The sequence below is a fragment of the Psammomys obesus genome, unplaced genomic scaffold, assembly GCF_907164565.1.
Source record: "Psammomys obesus unplaced genomic scaffold, mPsaObe1.curated_primary_1811, whole genome shotgun sequence".
Lineage (NCBI taxonomy): Eukaryota > Metazoa > Chordata > Mammalia > Rodentia > Muridae > Psammomys > Psammomys obesus.
The window spans coordinates 27,870,808-27,894,904 of NW_026596046.1; the positions used below are offsets into that span (position 1 = coordinate 27,870,808).

A 24,097-nucleotide genomic window follows, 5' to 3' on the forward strand; every position below is an offset into this window, starting at 1 on the left:
TTATGAACCAGATTATTTAAGTGGGGTTTCTTAGCAAAGGTGTAACACGCTTTTTGTAAGAGTAGATTTTCATTCATGTAAAGCTTTTGAGACGTTTTGTAGTTGTAAAGCTGTACTGTTTGAAAACTTACTACTTTTTTCTTCCTTTCAAGTAAAGATGCTTTGGAAAAGTTGGAAGTCATTTGAATAAATGTTTTGTCAGGGTGGGTGAGTATCTGCGCAGACATGCGTGCATATCTTGAAACAGTCACTGTGAAGCCCAGTTGCCCACAAATTCATAATATTCTTTCCCTAGTTTCCTAAGTGCTGGATTTAGAGGTATGCTCCGTAATACCTAGCAAAGAACAAAACTCTTAAAATAATATGCACATTAGTAGTAATACATAGCACTTTATAGACTGTAAAAGAAATACAACTTTATTATGAAGCTATAGTGTCATTTTAATAATTTTTATTATCTAGAAATGGATTTCCTTTGATATTAAATTATACCATCTTTTATTTCACAGCTTTTGTGAATGCTTACAAAATTATTACTCATAAATGTTGGCTTGCATATATTTATATAAAAAGTATCCTGAGTCCATGGAATTTTACAAGCATCTTTAATATAATATTTTCACCTTCAGAACAGAAGAATTTCCGTCGATCTGAAGTGAAAGAAAATTTAGGTGTTTATTTAACCTTACTGCGCTGATTAGTACCTTCTGAAAAGCAAGCCCCCAGGAGACACTTTTTTTTTCACTGGCTGCTTCTCTTTGCTGGACTCAAAAGAGTCATCTTCCTATAAACAAAGAAAAAGAAAATTAAATAAAAGCTCCATGCTAACATTCTTCTACAGTGTATAAAAAGGAAGAAGAGAGCCACACTAAGTGTTGTCTACTCTGACTGAATGTCCTTTAGGATTCTGTATAACTATATTTCTAGGTCTGAAGTACTAGCACTTCCTGTTGTGCTGAGTCAGCAAGACTGGAGACCGTGGAAAGCCAGTCAGTGCTGACTATACTTAATAGAGACCTCAAAGGGAACAACTTATCATCCCTGTTTTATCTTTACTAACTTTCCATGGCATAACTGCAATGTAGAAGTGTGCTAATAGAACTTCATTTGGAATCTTTAAGAGCCCAGGGCTAGGATTTATATTTCTTCTCCATTCACAAGTTTTGGTTGTAGTTTATAACTTTTGTTTCATTTTCCACTTTGCTCATTCTCCACTGTTCGTGAATCTTTATCACCATCTTGGTACTCACATGACCTAACACAGAAGAATCAATAAATGCTATAGGAAGGAGTAAGCACAACAGATGTTCATTAGTTGTTAGTCATTGTTGAATAATTCTAGTCAAAAATGCTGTGCATACCACTTGCCCCAAGGCATACTACATGTTATGGAGTAATTGGCCAACATTAGACAGACTCCATGTTTTTATTTTGTCTTGTCTCTTGGAGTGGAGGGTGTGCATGTGTGCACTTGAAGTTTGGTTTGGTTTGGTTTGGGGTTAAGTTTTTTCTTAAGAAAGAAAAATTATGAAGTGTGGTGGGCATCTGGGAAGAGTTGAGGGGTGGGCAGGAATATGACCAAGATATACTGTACCAATTTTTTAAAATAATTTTTGTAAAAGAAAATGTGCTATTTAGGTGAGAAATGTGTACACAGATATTCCCAAAGCAGCCTTTCCAGCACATGTCCTCGGGGAGAGCTTGTGGCTAAGAGTTACTTCTGAAAGTATTCCTGCCCATGCCATTGCTAATGTGCTAAAGAGTTAACTCCTGTATACTAGCATGTAAACATGGAAGTTGCTACTCTCCAATACAACCTGAAAAAACAAGGCCATGTCTCCATACCCTTCCATCTGATCATTATCTGAAACTAGCTTGGAATCATTCAAGTTCTTTTTATGTTGTTGTTGTTGTTTGTTTTTTGAAACTGTTTCTCTGTGTAGCCTTGGCTATCCTTGTCCTGACTGACTTTGTGGACCAGACTGGCCTCAAACTCACAGAGATCCACCTGCCTCTGCCTCCCTGAGTGTGATTGCAGGTGTGTGCAACCCTGCAGCTATCATTCAAGTTCTTAAGGAGAAGCTACTGTAACTTTACAAACTATTTTATCTGGCACTAGGTTTCACAATTTGTAATATGAAATAGTGCATGCAAAAAAAAAAAAAAAAGCCATGACATTAGCTCATACATTATTAAGTAATACCTATTATTGATAATGACCAAGATCTCACAAAGTATGTTAAATGTTCTCATGAACCTTAAAATTTCAGTACTGTGGGTAAGGTATTCAACCATACTAAAAAAGTGACACTCCTTCAGTGCTTTATGGAGAGAGTATCTGTGATTAGGAGCCTTGGGACAGCAGTAATAGGTAACTCCTAGGGCTTATGGGGCAGATTTGATAGGGGACCTTAAGAGAGAAAAACAAAATGAACAAAGGCTTGGTACTTGAAAAGTGTGTACTACGTTCAAAAAAGATAACCTGCATAAGAATTGACAAATGAAGGGCTGAAAGGGTATGTTAAAGCTGAACCCAAATTGAGGAATCCACTTCATTCAGGCAAGATTTTCAGAACAAGACATGATAGGAAACCAAGCTGACTATTTACTCAAGTGAATCTGGATAGGGAAGGACTTGATACCTAAATTCTGTGCTGAGAGTCCACAGTTTATGAAAGGAGAAAGAACTGTAGGGAAAGAATAATCCAAAATTGGCCAGCATAGTGGTGTACACCTTTACTCCTTCATCCCAGCATCTGGAACTCTGGGGCTAGCCTGAGCCACACAGTGAATTCTGGGCCAGCCAGGGTTACATAGAGGGACCCTGTCTCAAAAAAAAAAAAAAAAAAAAAAAAAAAGAATGGTGCATGACTTTAATCCCAGCACTTAGTAGGCAGAGGCAGGTGGATCTCTTTGAGTTCAAGACCAGCCTGTTCTATACAGTAAAGTCTAGGAAAGCCAGGGTTACACAGAAAAACTGTCTTAAGAAAAAGAAAGGAGGGGAGGGAGTGAAGGAGGAAGGGAGGGAGGGAAGAAGGAAGAAAGGGAAGGAAGGAAGGAGAAAGAAAAAGGTCAATCGATCTGGGGTGAAAATCTTATCTTGTTAAATTTGGTTTTAGACATTTTTAACTTAGACACTAGTGGAAATCTCAAAGAAATGTTTAGCTATCGGTCAGAACAGAAAGGGAGCCCTAGTGAGAGTAACACTAACATACATGTGTTAGAGTCTGTACAGAAACAGAGACATGATCAGAAGAAAGAGGGTCTCAATTTATTCCTGCTTCACACTATCAAACAAGCCACCCAACATAGCTTGACCTGGTAGCACATACCAGCAGTCACAACACAAGGGAGACTGAGGCAGGGGATTGTAAATGAGACCAGCCTGGGCTACCAAGTGCATTTTAGGTCTGTGATATATCATAAGACCCTGTCTCAAAAAAAAAAAAAATAAAAAAAAAAAAAATAAATAAAAAGGGAGGAAAGGAAGAAAAACACATACATACAAGTATTTGTAGATAAATGGAAAATTTGCTGCATCTCATGGTGTACTAAACTGTTAGCAGTAGCTTCATCTGGAGAGTGGAATTTGGTGTAAGGAAGAACATCTCTCTGGTTTTAACAACTTTCAAGCAACTCTACTATGTTACATTCTCTGAAGTGATTAAGAGACTAACAATTGGTTTGCATAAAGTTAAAGGCCAGGATGTTTTGTTACAGATTAGACAAGGTGGTAGGGATATGAAACAATTCATTCATGTTGACTGGAGGAAAAAACTAAAGGATGAAATGTTTCTCAGTCCCCATAAGACAGGATAAGCTGTCCCCAAGGCCTCATCACAGTGTTGTTTTTTTGAAATAGGGTTTCTCTGTGTAGGAACTTGCTTTGTATACGAGGCTGGCCTTGAACTCAGAGATCTGTCTGCCTCTGCCTCCTGAGGGCTGGGATTAAAGGTGTGCACCACCACACAGTGCCTTTTCTTGCAGAGGAGTGGGAATCAAAGCCCAGTCTACTGAGTCTGGATGGCTGCAAGTTCCCTGCTGACAGAGAAACTGCTTTTCTATCCTCGTTCTGTTTCCTGTTTCTCGTGTTCCTTCAGGTGTTGTTGATCTGGATATTTGTGGGGAGAGTGTTTCTTCTCTCTAAAACTGACATTGAGCGGAATCACTGTTTATATTCTTGACCCTTTGATCTTAGCCTTTTTTTTTTAAATAACAAAAGTTCGTATTTGAAACTCAAAATACAGCCCCAGAAAGTAGAAAAATGCTTATTCACAGTGGCAAAGAGTGTCAAATTCACAATCTTGATGTCAGCTTTAGAACACAGTTAGTTCTAGTTTGCAATACAACTTCAAAAGGCCAAAGGCTTACCCACATCAAAGAATATTATTGGCAGGACTCAAATTCAGCACCAACTCAGAGCTTACAATCTTAGCCATTTCTATATACCACTTATCAAGAAAAATAAATATGTAAAGACACCAACCATAGCCACAACACTGGGGACCTGAATTTTCTCCAGTGTTTCCTTGAGTTGATCCACTTCTGCTCGATATTCATCCATTTGACACTCTAACTTTTCCCTGCGGAGTCGCTCATAGGCCAGCTGGCCCTGCAGGTCTTTGATGGTCCTATGAAAAAATGTTTTCTCAGTAAATTCTGATTTATCTAACAACTTTTTTTTTTTTTTTGAGATACGGTTTCTCTGTTTAGCCTTGACTGCCCTGGACTCACTTTGTAGACCAGGCTCACCTCGAACTCACAGTGATCCACCTGCCTCTGCCTCCTTGAGTGCTGGGATTATTGGCATGCACTACCGCACCAGGTTTCCAAAAACCATTTTTGCTAACAGCGGAAAGCATTCATACTTTAAAGCAAATAAAATAAGTCATGTATTTTTCAACTGTATTTAGGATCTTATATGAACCAGGAGTGATTTACATACCAGAGACAAGCAGTGACCATGAAATAAATAAGCAAAATACATGGTATCCTGGAAGGTAACAGGTACTAAGAGAGGGGAAAAATAAAGCAGGATCAGTAATATAAAATGTGGAGCAGGTGATTAACACTTCTGTGCTAGTTTGTCAACTTGAAACAAGCTGGAGTCATGTAGGAAAGAGGGAACCCCAACTGGGAAATTCCCTCCATCTGACTAACCTGAAGGCTTGTCTGTGGAACATTTTCTTAATTAAAATGATGTGGAAAGGCCCAGCAAGGCCCACCAGGGCAGTTGGCCCTTAAGAATATAAGAAACAGACTGAGCAACCTTTGAGGTCCAAGCCAAAATCAGCAGCTTCAGTTCCTGCCTCCAGGTTCTAGCCTTGAGTTCCTGCCCTGACTTCTCTTTAAAGACAGACTTTAACTTGGAAGTATAAGCCAAATAAACACTTGCCTCCCAAAAGCTAGTTTTGGTCAATGTTTCATCACAACAACAAAAAGGAAACTAGGTCAGAAACTGGTACCAGAGAGTAACCTACTGCTGTGACAGACCCAGCCATGTGATTTTGGGGAGAATTGTGGAAGCTTTTGAAATTTTGTGCTCCAAGTGATAATAACTTAATGAACTGTTATGGGATCTTGCTTGGAAGTAAGAATTCTGAAGAGATATAAGCTGATTTGTAAACTTTCTGAAAGAAGTAGAGACTACCAGGGCCATTCCTGTGACAAATTTGAGTCAAGATTCTTTGGAAGCAAAGCCTGTGCTTCCCTGCAACAATAACAGGTGCTAGTTAGCTGGGGCTGAAGAATCAGCTGGCATTAACCAGAGGCCAGCACTACTGAAGGGAATTTGCTTTTGGGGGCTAATAAATACTGGTTAATGCCGTTCCAAAATCAGCTGTTATTAACAATAAATCAGAATTATTGAGTTGAAATTTCCTGGCAAGTATTCCCTCAGAGTCAGCACAGCCTGTATGGTCCACTAGGTGATTCAAAGCTGCATCTTAAAAGATGAAGTCAGGCATAGTGGTGCATACCTTTAATCCCAACACTTGGGAGGCAGAGGTAGGTGGATCTCTATGAAGCCAGGCTGGTCTACAAAGCAAGTCCAGAATAGACAAGGCTACACAGAGAAATCCTGTCTCAAACACACACACACACACACACACACACACACACACACACACACACACAAACTAAAAGACAAACTTGGTAATATGTAAGAATCCCCCAGGTTCTAGACATATGGCATAAGCCTTTAATCCAAGCATGCAGGAGACAAAGGCAGACAAATCTCTGTGGACTGAGGCCAGCTTGGACTACACAGTGAATTCTGAACTGCCAAAGCTACATAGTAAAATCCTTTTTTGTTTGCTTATTTGTTTGTTTGTTTTTAAATAAGGATTTCTATATAAAGTCTTGTTTGTCCTATAACTATGTATACTAGGCTGACCTCAAAATTAGAGATATGCCTCGCAAGCACTGAGATTAAAGGCAGGTACCACCATGGCCAGAAAAAAAGAAAAGAAACACTCATGTTGGTATAATGTTCTTTTGAAATGTATACACCTTACCCTTGTTTATTCAAATGCTGATTTCTCTCCCCCACTCTCTGGTTACAATCCGGACATTGCATTATGATACTTTTTCAAAGCATCACCTGTCTCAACTTTGTGTAAACATGCCAAAATAAAACAACCAGCCACAATGTTGAGCAATAGAGAGGAAGGAGTAGGCAAGAGGGGGGGGAGGAGCCAGAGGACAGGAAAGAGTGGGAGACTAAGGGCAGGAGAGGCTGGGAGAGCAGAGGCAGGAGCAGAGGTCTTGGAATGCATGGAGAATGAACCGGACCTAAGATTTCACAAAAAGCAAGTATAATGGGTGAATCTAAATGTTAGGAAACTATGAGGGCTTGGAGGTTTAGGAAGGAGTAACTATTGCCCAGCATTGTGTTCTAGGTTAACTAAATAAACCCAGTGTCTGTGTGTGGTGAGTTGGGTATACAGCTGTTTAGGACTAACAGCAGCATTACTAAAAGATAATTAATAGTAAATATTAGCACAATACAACACACTCACATGGAATTCATAGATACCTAAATACAAAGCATTGGTTTTAAGGACATTACTTCTCAGACTCCAGTTGTTCTTTCTGCTGGTTTAGATCCTCTTCTATTATCCCACCTAACTGTTTGAAGTTGTTCACAGCAATTTCCAGAAGCTTTCTCAATTCTACAATTTTCTTATGAGCTCTCACTGAAAAATAGTTGAATAAGAACATAGTTAGATGACAACACATATGCTTACAAGATGATGATTCTCTTTCAACATTTGCTTCTTTTGCTTTTACAAAAGGTTTTTTTTTTTAAGTATTTATTAATTTTATTTGTTGGGTGTTTTGCCTGCATGTGTGTCTGGTGCCTGTGGAGGTCAGAAGGCATTAGATCCCCTGGAACTGAGTAAGATGGTTGTAAACCATCATGTGGGTGCTGGGAATCAGACCCAGGTCCTCTGCAAGAGCAAAAAGTGCTCTTAACCACTGAGTCATCTCTCCAGCCCATTTGCTTCTTCTTTAACAGAACCATTGCCTGCTGCTTATGTAAGAAATTGATGGGAGTGTGATATATAGTTAGAATGGAAAATATCAGTAATGCAAGCAATGAAATACCTACTTGGGAGAGTCTTCATCTGTTATTAGAATCATATAATTATATAATTACATCATATATTATATAATTGCATCATATAATTACAATGCTGACATTACAGGTGAAATGGCTTAAACAAGACTGGCTGTGTTTTAAGATGAGAAGCACCAGACCATATCTTTTTTTTTTCTCAATATATTTTATTTTTAAAATTAGTTTATCCACTTTGTATCACAACTGTGGGCCCCTCCCTTGTCCCCTCCCAATTCCACCCTCCCTTCCTCTTCCTCTCCTATGCCCCTCCCCCAGTCCACTGACAGGGGAGGTCCTCCTCCCCCTCCATCTGACCCCAGTCTAGCAGGTCTCATGAGGAATGACTGCATTGTCTTCCTCTGTGGCCTGGAAAGGCTGCTCCCCCTCAGGGGGAGGTGATCAAAGAGCTAGCCACTGAGTTCATGTCATAGACAGTCCCTGCTCCCATCAGTAGGGAACCCACTTGGAGACTGAGCTGCCATGGGCTACATCTGAGCAGGGGCTCTAGGGCTCTATCTCCATGCATGGTCCTTGGTTGGAGTTATCAGTCTCAGAAAAGACCCCTGTGCCCAGGTTTTTTGGTTCTGTTGCTCTCCTTGTGGAGCTCTTGTCCCCTCCAGGTCTTTCCATCTCCCCTTCTTTCCTAAGATTCCCTGCATTCTGCTCAAAGTTTGGCTATGAGTCTCAGCATCTGCTTTGATACCCTGTTGCGTAGTCATTCAGAGGCCCTCTGTGGTAGGCTCCTGACATGTTCCCTGTTTTCTCCCTTTTCCGATGTCCATCCGTTTGCCTTTCTGAATGAGAAATGATCATCTTACCCAGGATCCTCCTCCTTGCTTAGCTTCTTTAGGTGTACAGATTTTAGTATGTTTATCCTATAATTATATGTCTAGTATCTACTTATAGGTGAGTATATACCACATGTGTTTTTCTGCTTCTGGGATACCTCATTCAGGATGATCTTTTCTACATCCCACCATTTGCCTGCAAATTTCATGATTTCCTTGTTTTTAATTGCCAAGTAGTATTCCATTGTATAAATGTCCCACAATTTCTGTATCCATTCCTCAGTTGAGGGACATCCGGCTGTTTCCAGATTCTGGCTATTACAAATAAAGCTGCTACAAGCATACTTCAGCAAATGTCCTTATTATATACTTGAGCATGTTTTGGATATATGCCTAGGAGTGGTATAGCTGGATCTTGAGGAAGCACTATGCCTAATTATCTAAGAAAGCACCAGCTTGATTTTCAAAGTGGTGGTACAAGGTTACATTCCCACCAGTAATGGAGGAGGGTTCCCCTTTCTCCACAACCTCTCCAGCATGTGTTCTGGCTTGAGTTTTTGATCTTAGCCATTCTGATAAGTGTGAGGTGAAATCTCATGGTTGTTTTGATTTGCATTCCGCTGATGACTAAGGATGTTGAGCATTAAGTGTTTCTCTGCCATTCGATATTTCTCTAATGAGAATTCTCTGTTTAGCTCTGTCCCCATTTTTTAAATTGGATTACTTGATTTGTTGGTGTTTAACTTCTTGAGTTCTTTATATATTCTGGATATTAGCCCTCTGTCATGTATAGGGTTGGTGAAGATCCTTTCCCAGTCTGTAGATTGTCATTTTGTTCTGATGACAGTGTTTTTTGCCTTACAGAAGCTTTTCAATTTTAAGAGGTCCCATTTATTAAATGTTGATCTTAGAGCCTTTGCTACTGGTATTCTGTTCAGGAAGTTGTCTCCTGTGCCAGTGAGGATCCAGATCCAAGAGGATCCAAAGCCTCTGGCCTTCAAGGGTACCTATTCTCTCTCTCTCTCTCTCTCTCTCTCCACACACATACACACACGAAAATAAAAAAATAATTATTTTTGAAAGAAAATTATAAATGCTTTAATGGTTTTTAAAAATAAGAAAACAGCCAGGCACAGTGGTACACGCCTATAATCCCAACACTCTGGGAGGCAGTGGTCTACAGTGCCAGCCTGGTCTACAGAGTGAGTCCACCATGGCTAAGGCTACAAATAGAAAAACCCTGTCTTGAAAAAATATCAGTCCAAAAGCATGGAGAAATGATTTATGTGTTTCCCAATGTAACCCTGGCACTTCACACTGCCTGACACATAAACAATATTCAGTAAGCACGTGATGGATGATCAAAGAGAAATCACTGAGGAAGCACAGTTACAGAAACATCTTGTAGTACTATCTTGAGTTCAGAATATTTCTAAATGCCAAAATATAGAACTGTATCTGGCATACTACCATAGTCCTGAGCCAAAGCTATGAACACAGTACAGACAAAATGGATAAATGGCATGCCTCCCTAATCTATTTCGCATATCTAAATCTATTCATTCACGAAAAAGCCCAAACCCCACTTTTCCAAGGGTTTGCTTGCTACTCTCTCCTGAGTGAATAATCCCTTTAAACCTGGCATAGAAACAGAAAGGAGGATCAATGGAACCGAATAGAACATCAAAAAATAAACCCACACACCTATGAATACTTGATTTTTGACAAAGCACCCAAATCCATTCAATGGAAAAAAGACAGCATCTTCAACAAATTGTGCTGGTCCAACTGGATGTCTACATGCAGAAAAATGAAAATAGATTCATATTTATCACCCTGCACAAAACTAAAGTCCAAGTGGACCAAAGACCTCAACATTAAACCAGATACTCTAACTCAGTTAGAAAAAATGTGGGGAACAGCCTAGAACTCATTGACACAGGAGACAACTTCCTGAACAGAACACCAACAGCACAGGCTCTAAGAGCAACAATCAATAAATGGGACCTCATGAAGCTGAAAAGCTTCTGTTAAGCAAAGGACACCATCATCAAAACAAAACGACTGCCTACAGATTGGGAAAAAATCTTCACCAACCCTTTATCTGACAGAGGGCTAATATCCAGTATATATAAAGAACTAAAGAAGCTGAAAAGCAACAAACCAAGTAATCCAATTAAAAAATGGGGAACAGAGCTAAACAGAGAATTCTTGATAGAGGAATATCGAATGGCAGAGAAACACTTAAAGAAATGCTCAACCTCATTCACCATTAGGGAAATGCAAATCAAAACGACCCTGAGATTTCACCTTACACCCATCAGAATGGCCAAGATGAAAAACTCAAGGGACAACACATGCTGGAGAGGTTGTGGAGAAAGGGGAACCCTCCTCCGTTGCTGGTGGGAATGTAAACTGATACAACCACTTTGGAAGTCAATCTGGCGCTTACTCAGACAATTAGGAATAGTGCTTCCTCAAGACCCAGCTATACCACTGCTAGGTATATACCCAAAATTTGCTCAAGTACACAACAAGGACATTTGGTCAACCATGTTTGTAGCAGCTTTATTTGTAATAGCCAGAACCTGGAAACAACCCAGATGTCCATCAACGGAGGAATGGGTACAGAAATTGTGGTATTTTTACACAATGAAATACTACTCAGCAATCAAAAATGAGGAAATCATAAAATTTGCAGGCAAATGGTAGGATCTAGAAAAGATCATTCTGAGTGAAGTATCCCAGAAGGAGAAAGACAAACATGGTATATACTCACTAATATAGACCTACAAGATATAATAAACATAATGAAGTCTATACACTTAAAGGAGATAAACAAGAAAGCAGACACGAGGTAAGATGATCAATCCTTACTTAGAAAGACAAATGAGATGTGCATTGGATGTATGACAGGAGTCTACCGCAGAAGGCATCTGAAAGACCCTACCAAGCAGTGTTTCAAAACAGATACTAAGACTCATAACCAAACCTTCGGCAGAAGGGAAGTTAGTATGACAGGGAAAGGATAGGAGCCCCACAAGGACCAAATATATCTGGGCACAGGGTTTTTTTCTGAAACTGTTTCTCCAACCAAGGTCCATGTATGGATATAACCTAGAACCTTTACTCGAACGAAGCTCGTGGTAGCTCAATAACCAATTGGTTTCCCATAGTAAGGGGAACAGGGACTATTTCTGACAGGAACTCAATGGCAGGCTCTTTGATTCCCCACCCCCCAAGGGAGGAGCAGTTCTGCTGGCCACAGAGGAGGACCTTGCAGCCAGCCCTGAAGATACCTGATAAAACAGGGCCAGATGAAAGAGGAGGAGGTCCTCCCCAATCCGTGGACTTGGAAAGGGGCAGGGAGAAGCTGAGGGAGGGTGGGATTGGGAGGGAATAAGCAAGCGGGATACAGCTGGGATACAGAGTTAATAAAATGTAACTAATCATAACAAACAATAAAAAAAAAATAAAACGCATTCTATTGGTTAAAAAAAATAAAAATAAACTCATTACCATTCAGGTATCTATCTATCTATCTATCTATCTATCTATCTATCTATCTATCTATCTATCCATCCAGGCCAAGTACCTAAGAGTCATCCTTCCTACCTTCATCTTCAAATTTCTCACACCCAGATCAACCAGCATGACCCCCTATTAAAAGTGCATCCAAATCTCACCATCTCCATTTCCAATCCAAGCTATCACCAATTCTTTCTCCAATTAAGGCCACATCCTCCTACCTTCCCACTTTTGTTCTTGCCCTATGAAAGGAAATGGACTTTTTACCCTCTGAAATCTAATCAGATTCTGGTTTGCCTTCTCCATAACCAATAATAGATAATGTATGACCTTAGTACTGTTGTCTGGTTAAAACATCAAGAAGGGTGTGTGTGCGTGTGTGTGTAATATCTTAAAGGAAAACACAAAGTGCTAAAGCAAGCTCTTCTGGAATGAAAATCTCTAGTATAAAAAGGTTTAAGTAAAACAAGAATGTATTTCTAGTAGTCATGCACCTCAATTACAGACTACAGAGTCCAGAAAACTATACAGATAATACTGTACCTGCTCGTGCACAATTCTAATAGAGTGTGCTTGACAAATTTCTAAATTAGAAACTTCATCCATTTGACAAATGGGAACCTTCTTTCCTAACTAACCCACCTGAAATATTACATGCTCCATGCCCTCTAGTCTGTTACATCCCCAGTAGTTAGAATGACAGTCTTCAAACATAAATCAAATAACATCATTCTTGCCCTAAACTTTTCCAAAGGCTTAGAAGAAAACCTAAAATGAAATTCTTATCAGGCCCTTTATGATCCTACCAGGCTCCCACTCACCTCTCCAACCTTCTCTGTTAACTTCTTCTTAGTGATTCTCTCAGGCACACTGATAAATAATATTTGCACATGCTCTGTTTAGAATTTTCTCCCAAGGTCTTCACACGGTTCATTCTCATCATTCAGATCTCCTCTGAACTATCACCTCAGAGTCCTAACAGTACTATACCACCACCTGATTCATTTTCTTCATATTCCTATTTTCTTATCAATTGTTTATTACCCTCCCCTATGACTACCATCACCAAACAGAAGTTTTTTTGAACTGATCCATTTCTCTAATAATGACAATTGTTTTTTTTTAATTTTATTTTATGTGCATAAGTGTGAAGGTGTCAGATCCATTAGAATTGGCATTACAGAGAGTTGTGAGCTGCCATGTGGTGCTGGGAATTGAACCCAGGTCCTTTGGAAGAGCAGACAGTGCTTTTAACCACTGAGCCATCTCTCCAGCCCCTAATAATGACAATTCTTAAAGAGAAATCATTCTCTTTAAAAATTCCTGGACTGAGAATATATGCAAAAACAATTAGTGAAAAAAGAGGCCATAAATTTGAAGAAGAGTGGGAAAGTTATATGGGAAGTTTTGGAGGGAGGTAAGGTAGAGAGAAATGATACAATAAAGAAAATAAAAACAAATAAATAAATAAAATAATTACTGGTGCTGGAAACACGGCTCATCAGCTATGAGCATTTGTTGTTCTTGCAGAGGACCCAGGTTTGATTCCTAGTACACATGGTGCCTAACAGCCATGTGTAACCACAGATCCAGAGGATCTGATGCCTTCTTCTGGACTCTGTGAGCACCAGGAAGGCACATGGTGCACAGACATACAAACCAAACACCTACGCATATAAAATAATAAATCTTTACAAAAATATCGACTATCCAACAAGCGTGTGTGTGTGTGTGTGTGTGTGTGTGTGTGTGTGTGTGTGTGTACGTGTGTGCTCTCTATGGTGAGAGAGAGTTAAAATCTTACTTTGTGTTCCATGCTTGCTTTAAGCTTACTATATAGTCCAGATGGCCTCAAACGTGTGATCGTCTCACTCAGACTCAAAGTGCTAGAATTACCACTCTTCAGTTGTCTTTTTCCATGCTTCTGATCCATTTGAATATGTTTGTCTTGAAGTCTTCAGTTTCCATGTTACAATCTTCTATTCCAAGACCATATCTTACACTTATTTATATCTTCAATAACCCTTAGGACAAAAATACTGGAGCTGGTTCTGATTTCAAAAATACCAAATTACTTTTCTTTGTAGATGGTGCCATTTGACTAATATCCAAACATGTACCAAAAATTAGGTCTTACTGTTATTATTAACTTTTATTTATGTGTATGGTGGAGAGGTGTCCCCTAAAGCTAGATTTATACCAGAATTGGGTGCTGGGAATCAAACTTTTATCCACCCACTGAGCCATCTCACCAGCCCCAGTATCTGTCTATCTGTGTATATGTCTATCTTCCTTTTTTTTTTTTTTTGTGGTGATACATGTTGTCTGTGTGTCACATTCATATGTGTACATGTTCTTTTATGTGCACTCAGGCAGACACATGATAAAACACATGTTTAGGATTCATTCAAAGGACAACCTCAAGTGTTGGTCCTTGCCTTCCTCTTTGCTAGAGACAGGGTCTCTTTGTTGGTCTTTGATGCATACTCCAGGTTACCTGGCCCTCGCGTTCAGACATCCTCCTATCTTTGCCTCCCGTCACACATTAGGAGCACTGGGATTAGAGAAGCATGCACCCTTACCAGCATTCTGTGAGTTCTGGGGATTAAACTCGGGTCCTTGTGTGTGCACAGCCAGTGATTTTACCCACTGAGCCATCTCCCCAGCCCCATGGCCATCATATTTCTTAGTGAGGCAGCATACTTACTTCTGGCATTTGCTTTGTCTGATTCACTCAGACATAAGTCATCCTTGGCATCAGTGCTTCCCTCAACACCATGCCTTATAAAAAACTTTATATGATTTTTATCAAATTCAGTATCATCTATATCATATTTCTGTAGCCCCTCTAACAGTTTCACTGCTGCCAAATGAGCAAATCTGTAGAAAAGAATCAATAATTAGCCAGATCCTCAAACTTCCATACATTAAATCACAGTTCACAATTAACGTATACAATTTCACCATATATGCACTTCTATCAACCCACCACCAAGCAAGGAAGCAAACCTGTACCTGAATGTCACTGAAATTTGCCATGCACTCAGCTATGTGGGAACCTTGGTTACTGAATACTATAAAGTATTCCTACTGAGAAGTGCTCACATACTTGTTGCTGCTAAAATCCACCGGGAAAGGAGATCTCAGAGTAGAATAATACTTAATGTGCCCCAAACCAGAATGACTCTACTGAATACAGAGCTTAGAACCATCCTACATGATTCCCTATTTTATTTCCTTCTGTTAGCCCAAGGTAAGTGACACAATTAATTCTGGTTCCAGTTGCAGAGTTAACTATAGTTCTTCCTATACATACTAACTTACTTTTCATCCTTCAACTCAAAGCACTTACCACATTTTGAAATTTAAAGAAAAAATAATGAGCTTTCCTTCTGTTTTCTATTCCCTTTGCTCTTTTCCACATTTCATGAAGCCTCTAATAATAAATTCTCGGTCTTAGAAATTTTTCTGTTGTGAATAAATTAAATATGCATATTTCCCCACAATGTTGCTAATTGAAATATGTAATACTTTCTTCTAGGACATAGAAAATCACCAAATATTAAATTCTAATTTCCACAATGTTATGGTTTGAACATACAATGTTTCCATACATTCATGTTTTAAACACCTGGTTGCTCCCCAGCTTGTGGCACTACATGGAAGAACTTTAGAAGATGAAGCCTGGCTCACAGAAACAGGCTGCTAAGGTAAGGCTTTGAAGATTCTACCTAACTCTGGAGAGCCAGAGCTGCCTGCTTCCAGATTTCCTGCATGTGAACAACCACCGCTACATACTCTCACCACTGTGCCTTGGCTGCTAGGCCTTCCTAACTGTGAGGAGCTAAAATTCTCTGAAACCATGAGCGCAAATAAGCTTTTTTTCTTCTTAACTTGTTGGTTAAGTAATTTGGTTACAGCAATGCAAAAGAAGCTAATACATCCATCTTTTTATAAAACTACACATTTATACATATATCTTATTTTTTAATCAGGTACTCAAGTAAATTATTAAAGATCTATCAATATGGCTGAGTTTGCAGCTCGGTGGTACAGTACTTGACTAGCATGTACAAGTCCCCAGGTTTGTTTCCATCACCATAAGAACAAATAAAAGATTTAGTTATAAATTATATAGAGAGTTGTGTATCTGACAAGGAAGGAGAGGATGGGGCTACAGACACAGAGAATAAAGAACAATCCTTTATTGTCAAAGGATTGGGTATGTGACTGCAGCTGTGTGCAACAGTTAACGACCAGGCCAAACACAGACATATTGTACAGGTGTTTGCTGCTTTGTGGATTCCTTTCTCTCCTCCACCCTTCTCTACCCCTGTACTCCTTTCCTTTTGATCACCCCCCAACACTAGATAGGAGAGAAAAGGGGTGGAGGAGAAAGGGGGTATGTTATTATTACATTACTCTCTGCTGATTAGGGATGCCAAGTTCCATGGGGAAAGTTTGATCTTTGCCTTCAGGATATCTGATTTCTTCACACAGGACTACTTGTCAAACTGCAACCAACAGCATCCAACCATAAACCAGCCACACCTACTGGGCCTCTAAGCATTTATATATCTTCTGAAAAGTCTCCAGAATTCCAGACATCACACACTCAAAGAAACTATCTACAGCTGGCAAAACCACACCCCTGCCAGAACATGAGGTAAATCGTAAACAGCTGCTACAAAGTAGCTCCATATCCCCACACCTGGGATTACAGGAGGGGCAAAAAAAATTATATATATATATAATATATATATATATATATTCCCATAACATTTCTGTGTTTTTTAAAGAAACCAAAATCACATGATTCTCACTGCACTGACTGCTAGTAGCACAGCAGGGGACAAGCAAGAAACTTCTCAGGACTTTAAGAAAAGGAGACACGAGAACCTGAGCAAGCTCCATGGGTACACAATCTGGCACTGTGCAAAATTATTTTAAGACAGAAGATCTGGATCTGTACATAGGCAGGTGCAGGAGAGGCCCCTGCACTTGCTAGTTTGCTCAGTGTGCTATACTGACCAATCATCTTAAGAGAGATGCCACCATCAAACCTAAGACTTAAAGAACAGGCCCTGCACCTTCATGCCTTTAAGTGCTAACAGCCTCTCTTCTTTACTAGCCCTGCTAGTGATTATTGCAGGAACACTGCAGAGATTTTCCCACCCTGCCTTCGGAATGCTGGGCAGGCACTACTATGCCCATATTGTTTTTTAATTGCTTTTTTCTTTTAACTTTCTTTTCCCTATTATTTCACATACCTTTCCTCTCTTGCCAATATTCCTGCTACTTTCCCCTATTCTCATTCCTCATTTTATTAATATTTTAGTTCAATTTTTAATATCCTAATTTACCCTATAAATTACCTTATTTAGTCTTCTTGGAAAAATAGTTCTTATTTCCTTTTTTGTATTTTACTCTATTTAAGTATTAGGTTAGGTAGATGGTGGAACATACCTATAATCTCAGCATTTAGAAAGCGGAAGCAGAAGGACTGCAACTTTGAGGCCAGTTTGGGCTATCATTTAAAGCCAGCCTGGACTATGGTGAAAGACCCTGTCTCAAATAAGCAAATAAAGTTGGTTTTGACAAAGCCACAAAGGCAGTGAAGAAAGTACAGCATTTTCAACAAATAGTGCTATAATTGATGTCCCTATGCAAAAGAATGAACTTAGATACACACACCTAGCTCAGTATTAAAAAAGAACCCACAATGAGCCACAGACCTCACAGCCTATAAATATACAACTTCTAGAAGAAAACAACGCAAAATCACAAAGATTTTCAAGATCTAACAACAAAAGCACAATCCAAAAAAAGGAAAACTTCACTGAAACTGACTCACTTTTAAAGATGTTTTTAAGGTATGAAAAACATCCCACAATTTCTTTCTTCAGAGACTCGAGTTTTTTTCATAAAGGTCTTTGACTTGCTTGGTTAGAGTCACACCAAGGTTCTTTATGTCATTTGTGGCTATTGTGAAGGGTGTTGTTTCCCTAACTTCTTTCTCAGCCCTTTTCTCTTTTGTATACAGGAAGACTACTGATTTATCACACTGCACAAAACTAAAGACTAAGTGGATCAAAGACCTCAACATAAAACCAGACACACTAAACCTGTTAGAAGAAAACGTGGGAAAGAGCCTTGATCTCATTGGCACAGGAGACAATTTCCTGAACAGAACACCAATAGAACAGGCTCTAAGATCAACAATTAATAAATGGGACCTCTTAAAATTGAAAAGCTTCTGTAAGGCAAAAAAACACTGTCATCAGAACAAAATGACTGCCTATAGATTGGGAAAGGATTTCACCAACCCTGTACCTGACAGAGGGCTAATATCCAGAATATATAAAGAACTCAAGAAGTTAAACACCAACAAATCAAGTAATCCAATTAAAAAATGGGGTACAGAGCTAAACAGAGAATTCTCAATAGAGGAATATCGAATGGCGGAAGACCCTAGGGAAGATGCTCAATCCTCATTCAGAAGGACAAACACAATAGACATCGGAAGCAGGAGAAGACAAGGAACAGAACAGAAGCCTACCACAGAGGGCTTCTGAAAGACTCTACTGATCGAGATACCAAAGTAGAGGCTGAGACTCATAGCCAAACTTTCAGCAGAGTGCAAGGAATCTTAGGAAAGAAGGGGGAGATAGAAATACCTACAGGGGACAGGAGCTCCAAAAGGAGACCAACAGAGCCATAAAAACTGAGCCCAGGTGACCCTAAAGAGAATGATACCCCAAACAAGAACAATGCACGGAGAGGACATAAAACCCTGGCTTAGATGTAGCCCATAGACTAAGTCTCTAAGTGAGATTCCTTAGTAAGGGGAGCAGGGACTTTCTCTGGCATGAACTCAGTGGCAGGCTCGCTGATCACCTCCCCCTGGGGGGTGCAGCCTTGCCAGTCCACAGAGGATTACAATGCAGCCAGTCCTGATGAGACCAGATAGGCTAGGGTCAGATAGAAGGGGAAGACGACCTCCCCTATCAGTGGACTAGGGGAGGAGCATAGAAGGAGGGAGGGTGGGTTTGGGAAGAGATGAGGGAAGGGGGCACAGCTGGGCTACAAATTGAATAAATTGTAATAAATAATAATAATAATTAAAGAAAAATTAAAAAAGAAAAACATACCACAAGTGAAAGAAAAAAAATCTTTGCAATGGATATTTTCTGAGAAAGAACTAGTACCTAGAATATATAAAGAACCCTTTAAACTCAATAAGAAAAAAAATTCAACGAGGTATAATGGCACAAACTTCTAATCCCAGCACCAGGGAGGCTGAGACAGGACTGCAAGTTGAAGGGCAGTCTGAGCTACATATGAAGTTAAGAGCAATTGGGCCCAACCAAGGCTCACCTGCCACTGTAACTGTAGCCTATGCTCATGGCATAAATTCAAGCAGTTTTGAATAATAAAAATACAAAATACTATGTCACAAATCCTCCAACAAGTGTCAGTGTAAATGCTGCTTCTTCGGGATTTTTTTTTTTACAACAATCTAAATTCTATGCTGTGATTTCTTTTATATGTTTTACTATCATCTGTACTGTTTCCAAACCCACACCATTGACAAACAGGAAGAACTGGCAGTTTTCCTCACTCATACATACCATGTAATATGGGTGTGGCACTGATTATAACTACTGAGAAGCATTGTTTGCATATGTGTTCTTTGAAGGAAATCTTCTAGGGCTTCCATGACTACAAGCTCCTAGAGGGTACACACTGCACTTCTCACCTTTACATCCTAACTTCTCTCCACAGTGCCTGGACCACAGTAACTAGACAGGATATTGAATAAACAACAACCAAATAAGCACAGGGATGTGCACTAACTATTCCTTGAGGGCCTGAGCTGAGTGAGCTCACAGTTTTGTTACAGAGGTTACATTTATTTCCCATGTAAATACCTAAATATGATTCAAACCCCTCAAAATTGTTTCTCTATTATCACTGCTGTTATTCTTTTTTACCAGTGTTTCTCAATAAGGTATCAAGGATATTTGGGTGCAATAATTCATTATGCACACTAATTAGATCACTGCAGAATGCTTAGAAGTCCTGGACCTGGGACTGGGGATTTAGCTCAGTGGCAGAGAGCTTGCATAGCAAGTGCAAGGCCCCGGGTTCAGTCCTCAGCTCTGGGGAAAAAAAAAAAGTCCTGGATCTGACCTTATGTGGTAAATGCTCATTTTCATGGCCTTTGCTCTCATTTCTAAATGTCCCTTCCCCTGAGAAAAGAGAAATAATAATATCTAATACTACCATCCAGATAAAAATAATTGCTTTAAAGGGGAGAGCTAGTAAGAAATAAACATCAGCTGGGTGTGGTGGTGCACACCTTTGATCATAGCACTTGGAGGCAGAGACAACTGGATCTCTGTGAGGCCAGCCTGGTCCACAAAAACAAGTCCAGGACAACCAAAGCTACACAGAGAAACTCTGTCTAGGAAAAAAAGAGAAATAAACATCAATCAACTTAAAAGCTGTGATTCCATGGCATCTTGAGTCCCCCAAACCTGTATTAAATCCTCATAAATTTCTAAGTACAGGAAAGTACATGTACAACTTTAAAAGTAGATGCAAGGAGCACACTAGACAGGAGTTTTACCTTTTAGCCACATCGCTGGGTCTCTCTCCTGCTTTGTTGGTAATATTACTGTCGGCTCCCATTTTAATTAACCACTGCAAACACTCTACGTGGCCCTGTCCAGCAGCTTTTTAAAACAAGGAAACACAAAACACATACAGAGAAAGAGTTGTTACTAAAAAAAAAAAAAAAGTTGTATCAAATTTTGACCTTGTAGTAACTAACAAAAGTAGGCTATGCAAATATTTGTTCTTTTCACTTGTACATTTATTAGACACTTAATCAAATATATACTGTGCTCAGGTCCTATCCAAATAATTTTGGATACAGATATAAAAATTGGAGCTCAAAGTTCAGACAATCAAGTCAGAGAAAGTAGAATCCAGTCTTCCTAACCCTTACCCAAGTGCTACGTCATACTGCATAACTCCTACACAATCTTGTGCCATGCTCCAATATGTAAACATTCCAATCATAAGGACCTCAGAGACATCAAAAATCTTGCTCTATGCCTGCCTACTACATATGAAAATCACACACAAAAGAAATCTTTTCTCAAAAAATGTTTATCTATTTATTTGCTTTGTGTCTGTACCTGCACATATGTGTGCCTGCACAGTGTAAATCTGGAGATCAAAGGACAACTTTCAGGCCCTTCTACCTATGTAGGTTCTGGGGATCAAGCTCAGGTCATCAGGTTTGGGGGCAAGCACTTTACACAGTGAACCATATCACTGACCCCCACCCAATCTTGCTCTAGCATACATAGATATGTAGAATATAGGCATACAGACAGACAGACAGACAGGGTTTCAGTAATCATTAAATGTAGTGAGAGATATGCTATTGTTGCTAAGTCCCCAGAAACATATCATCACTTTGATCCTTAGCAACTTGTTCAATTCCTCAATTCCTACTCCCTTTCTTCATCTCTTTCCTATCCAAAATCAGCTGGCAAAAAACACTACCGGATTTCACAAAGCTCTGAAAGTAAATATCCATTAGACAAAAATAGTAACATATTCTGTCTTTTCTGCTCCTAAAAGTGATCAAAAATCATATTTATGATCATCAATAATTGTGTGGTTTAAAATAATTTAGCCTGACATTTCCATTCTATCATAGGCAAATAAAAGAAAAAGGGAGACAATTTATATAAAACAGAATATAAGAAAAGATTCTGGGAAACTACACCCTTCACAATAGGCACAAATAATATAAAGTATATTGGTGTAACTCTTACCAAGCAAGTAAAAGACCTGTATGACAAGAACTTCAAGTCTCTGAAGAAAGAAACTGAAGAAGATATCAGAAGATGAAAAGATGTCCCATGAGCATGGACTGGTAGGATTAACATAGTAAAAATGACCATCTTACCAAAATCAATCTACATATCCAGTTCATTCCCCATCAAAATACCAACAAAGTTCTTTACAGACCTTGAAAGAAAAATTCTCAACTTCATATAGAAAACAAAAACCCAGAATTGCTAAACAATTACATACAATAAAAGAACTTTTGGAAGTATCTCCATCCCTGACTTCAAGCTATACTACAGAGCAATAGTAATAAAAACTGCATAGTACTGGCATAGAAATAAACTGGTTAAACAATGGAATCAAATCAAATACCCAGAAATAAACCTACATACCTTCAGACACTTGATTTTTGACAAAGGAGCCAAAAACCATACAATGGAAAAAAGCATCTTCAACAAATGGTGCTGGTCTAACTGTATGTCTACATGTAGAAAAATGCAAATAGATCCATATTTATCTTCCTGCACAAAACTCAAATCCAAGTGGATCAAAAACCTCAACATAAAACTAGACACACTAAACCTATTAGAAGAAAAAGTGGGGAAGAGCCTTGACTCACTGGCACGGAAGACAAATTCCTGAACAGAACACAGGCTCTAAGATCAACAAATAGGACCTGTTAAAACTGAAAAGCTTCTGCAAGGCAAAAAACACTGTCAATAGAATGAAATGACAGTCTACAGATTGGGAAAAGATCTTCACCAATCCTACATCTGACAAAGGGCTAATAACCAAAATATATAATTAACTCAAAAAATCAAACACCAATAAACAAAATAACCCAATTGAAAACTGAGGTACAGAACTAAACAGAGAATTTTCAACAGAGGATTCTCAAATGACGGAGAAGCACTTAAAGAAATGCTCAACTTCCTTAATCATCAGGGAAATGCAAATCAAAATGACTCTGAGATTCCATCTCACACTGGTCAGAATGGCTAAGATCAACATCTCTAGTGACAATGCATCCTGGTGAGGGTGTGGAGAATGGGGAACCTGGTGGGAGTGTAAACTTGTACAACCACTTTGGAAATCAATCTGGCACTTTCTCAGAAAATTGGGAAAAGCTTTACCTCAAGACCCAGCTATCCCACTCCTGGGTATATACCCAAACGACATACAAGGACACTCACTCAACTATGTTCATAGTAGCTTTATTTTTTATAGCCAGGATCTGGAAACAACCTAGATGTCTCTCAACCAAAGAATAAATAAAGAAACTGGCACATTTATACAATGGAAAACTACTCAACTATTAAAAAAAGGAAATCATAAAATTTGCAGGCAAATGGATGGAACTAGAAAAGATCATCCTGAGTGAGATAACACAGACCCAGAAAGACACACAAGGTATGTACTCACTTAAAAGGGAATTTTAGCCATATATACAGGGTAGACATACTACAAGGCACAGACCCAAAAAAAAATAAATAACAAGGAGGCTCTAAGTGAGGATGCATAAATCTTACTTGGAAGGAAAGATAGAATAGACAGAGGTAGTGGCTAAAGAGAGGGAACAAGGTAGGAGAGGGGCCACAAAGAGTTAAGAGAGTGGAGATCAGACCAGGGAAGGCTGAGGCCAAGAGGACAAAAGGGCTGTAGAGAAAAGAGAAATGGAGGGTAGGGATATCTCTGTGAAAAGGTGGAGACCTAAGTCAGGGTAGGCACCTGGGAGGATATGAGGGGGGTTTAAGCAGAGACTCCTAGTAGTAGAGGCCCAAGAAGACACCTTCTAACTAGACTAGCCTGGTAGAGGGAGGAGAATTCCAACCTATCCACAAAAACTTCAACCCCAAATTTACACTGTCTATAAGATGTGCAGAGATAAGGATAGAACAGATAGAACAGAGACTGAGGGAATGCCCAACTAATGCCTGGCCCAACCAAAGACCTACCCTATTGGAGAGTGTCAACCCCTGATACTATGAATTGGACCTAGGCCCCTACAAAGATGTAGCAGATGGGCAGCTTATGCTTCATGTGGGTCCTCTAGTAAGGGAAGTGGGGACTGTATCAGATAAAGACTCACTTGCCAGCTTTTTTTCTTGTCTCTTTTTTTTTATTTTAATTTTTATTATACTTTGTTCACTTTGTATCCCTCATAAGCCCCACCCTCTTCCCCTCCCAATCCCACCTTCCCTCCCCCTTCTTCACTCATGCCCCTCCCCAAGCCCACTGATAGGAGAGGTCTTCCTCTCCTTCCTTCTGATCCTAGTCTATCAGATCTCAT

The 24,097-nt window shown here is 39.4% G+C and overlaps 1 protein-coding gene across 4 annotated transcripts in view; it reads right to left on the reverse strand.

The window, feature by feature from the left end:
• Positions 1-480: 480 nt before the first annotated feature.
• Ankrd42 (ankyrin repeat domain 42) overlaps positions 481-24,097 on the reverse strand; it is a 50,006-nt gene continuing 26,389 nt past the window's right edge. Inside the window, exons 8-12 of one of the 4 annotated variants that reach the window (XM_055623393.1) lie at positions 20,570-20,675; positions 14,645-14,817; positions 7,070-7,196; positions 4,487-4,631; positions 481-784 (exon numbers count right to left, since the gene is read on the reverse strand). In XM_055623393.1, coding sequence (XP_055479368.1) covers positions 698-784; positions 4,487-4,631; positions 7,070-7,196; positions 14,645-14,817; positions 20,570-20,675 — 638 coding nt within the window. In that variant the 3' untranslated portion in view covers positions 481-697. Of the gene's footprint in view, positions 785-4,486; positions 4,632-7,036; positions 7,197-13,793; positions 13,962-14,644; positions 14,818-20,569; positions 20,676-24,097 lie in introns of those variants that run through there. The other 3 variants (XM_055623394.1, XM_055623395.1, XM_055623396.1) reach the window with 3 other exon arrangements.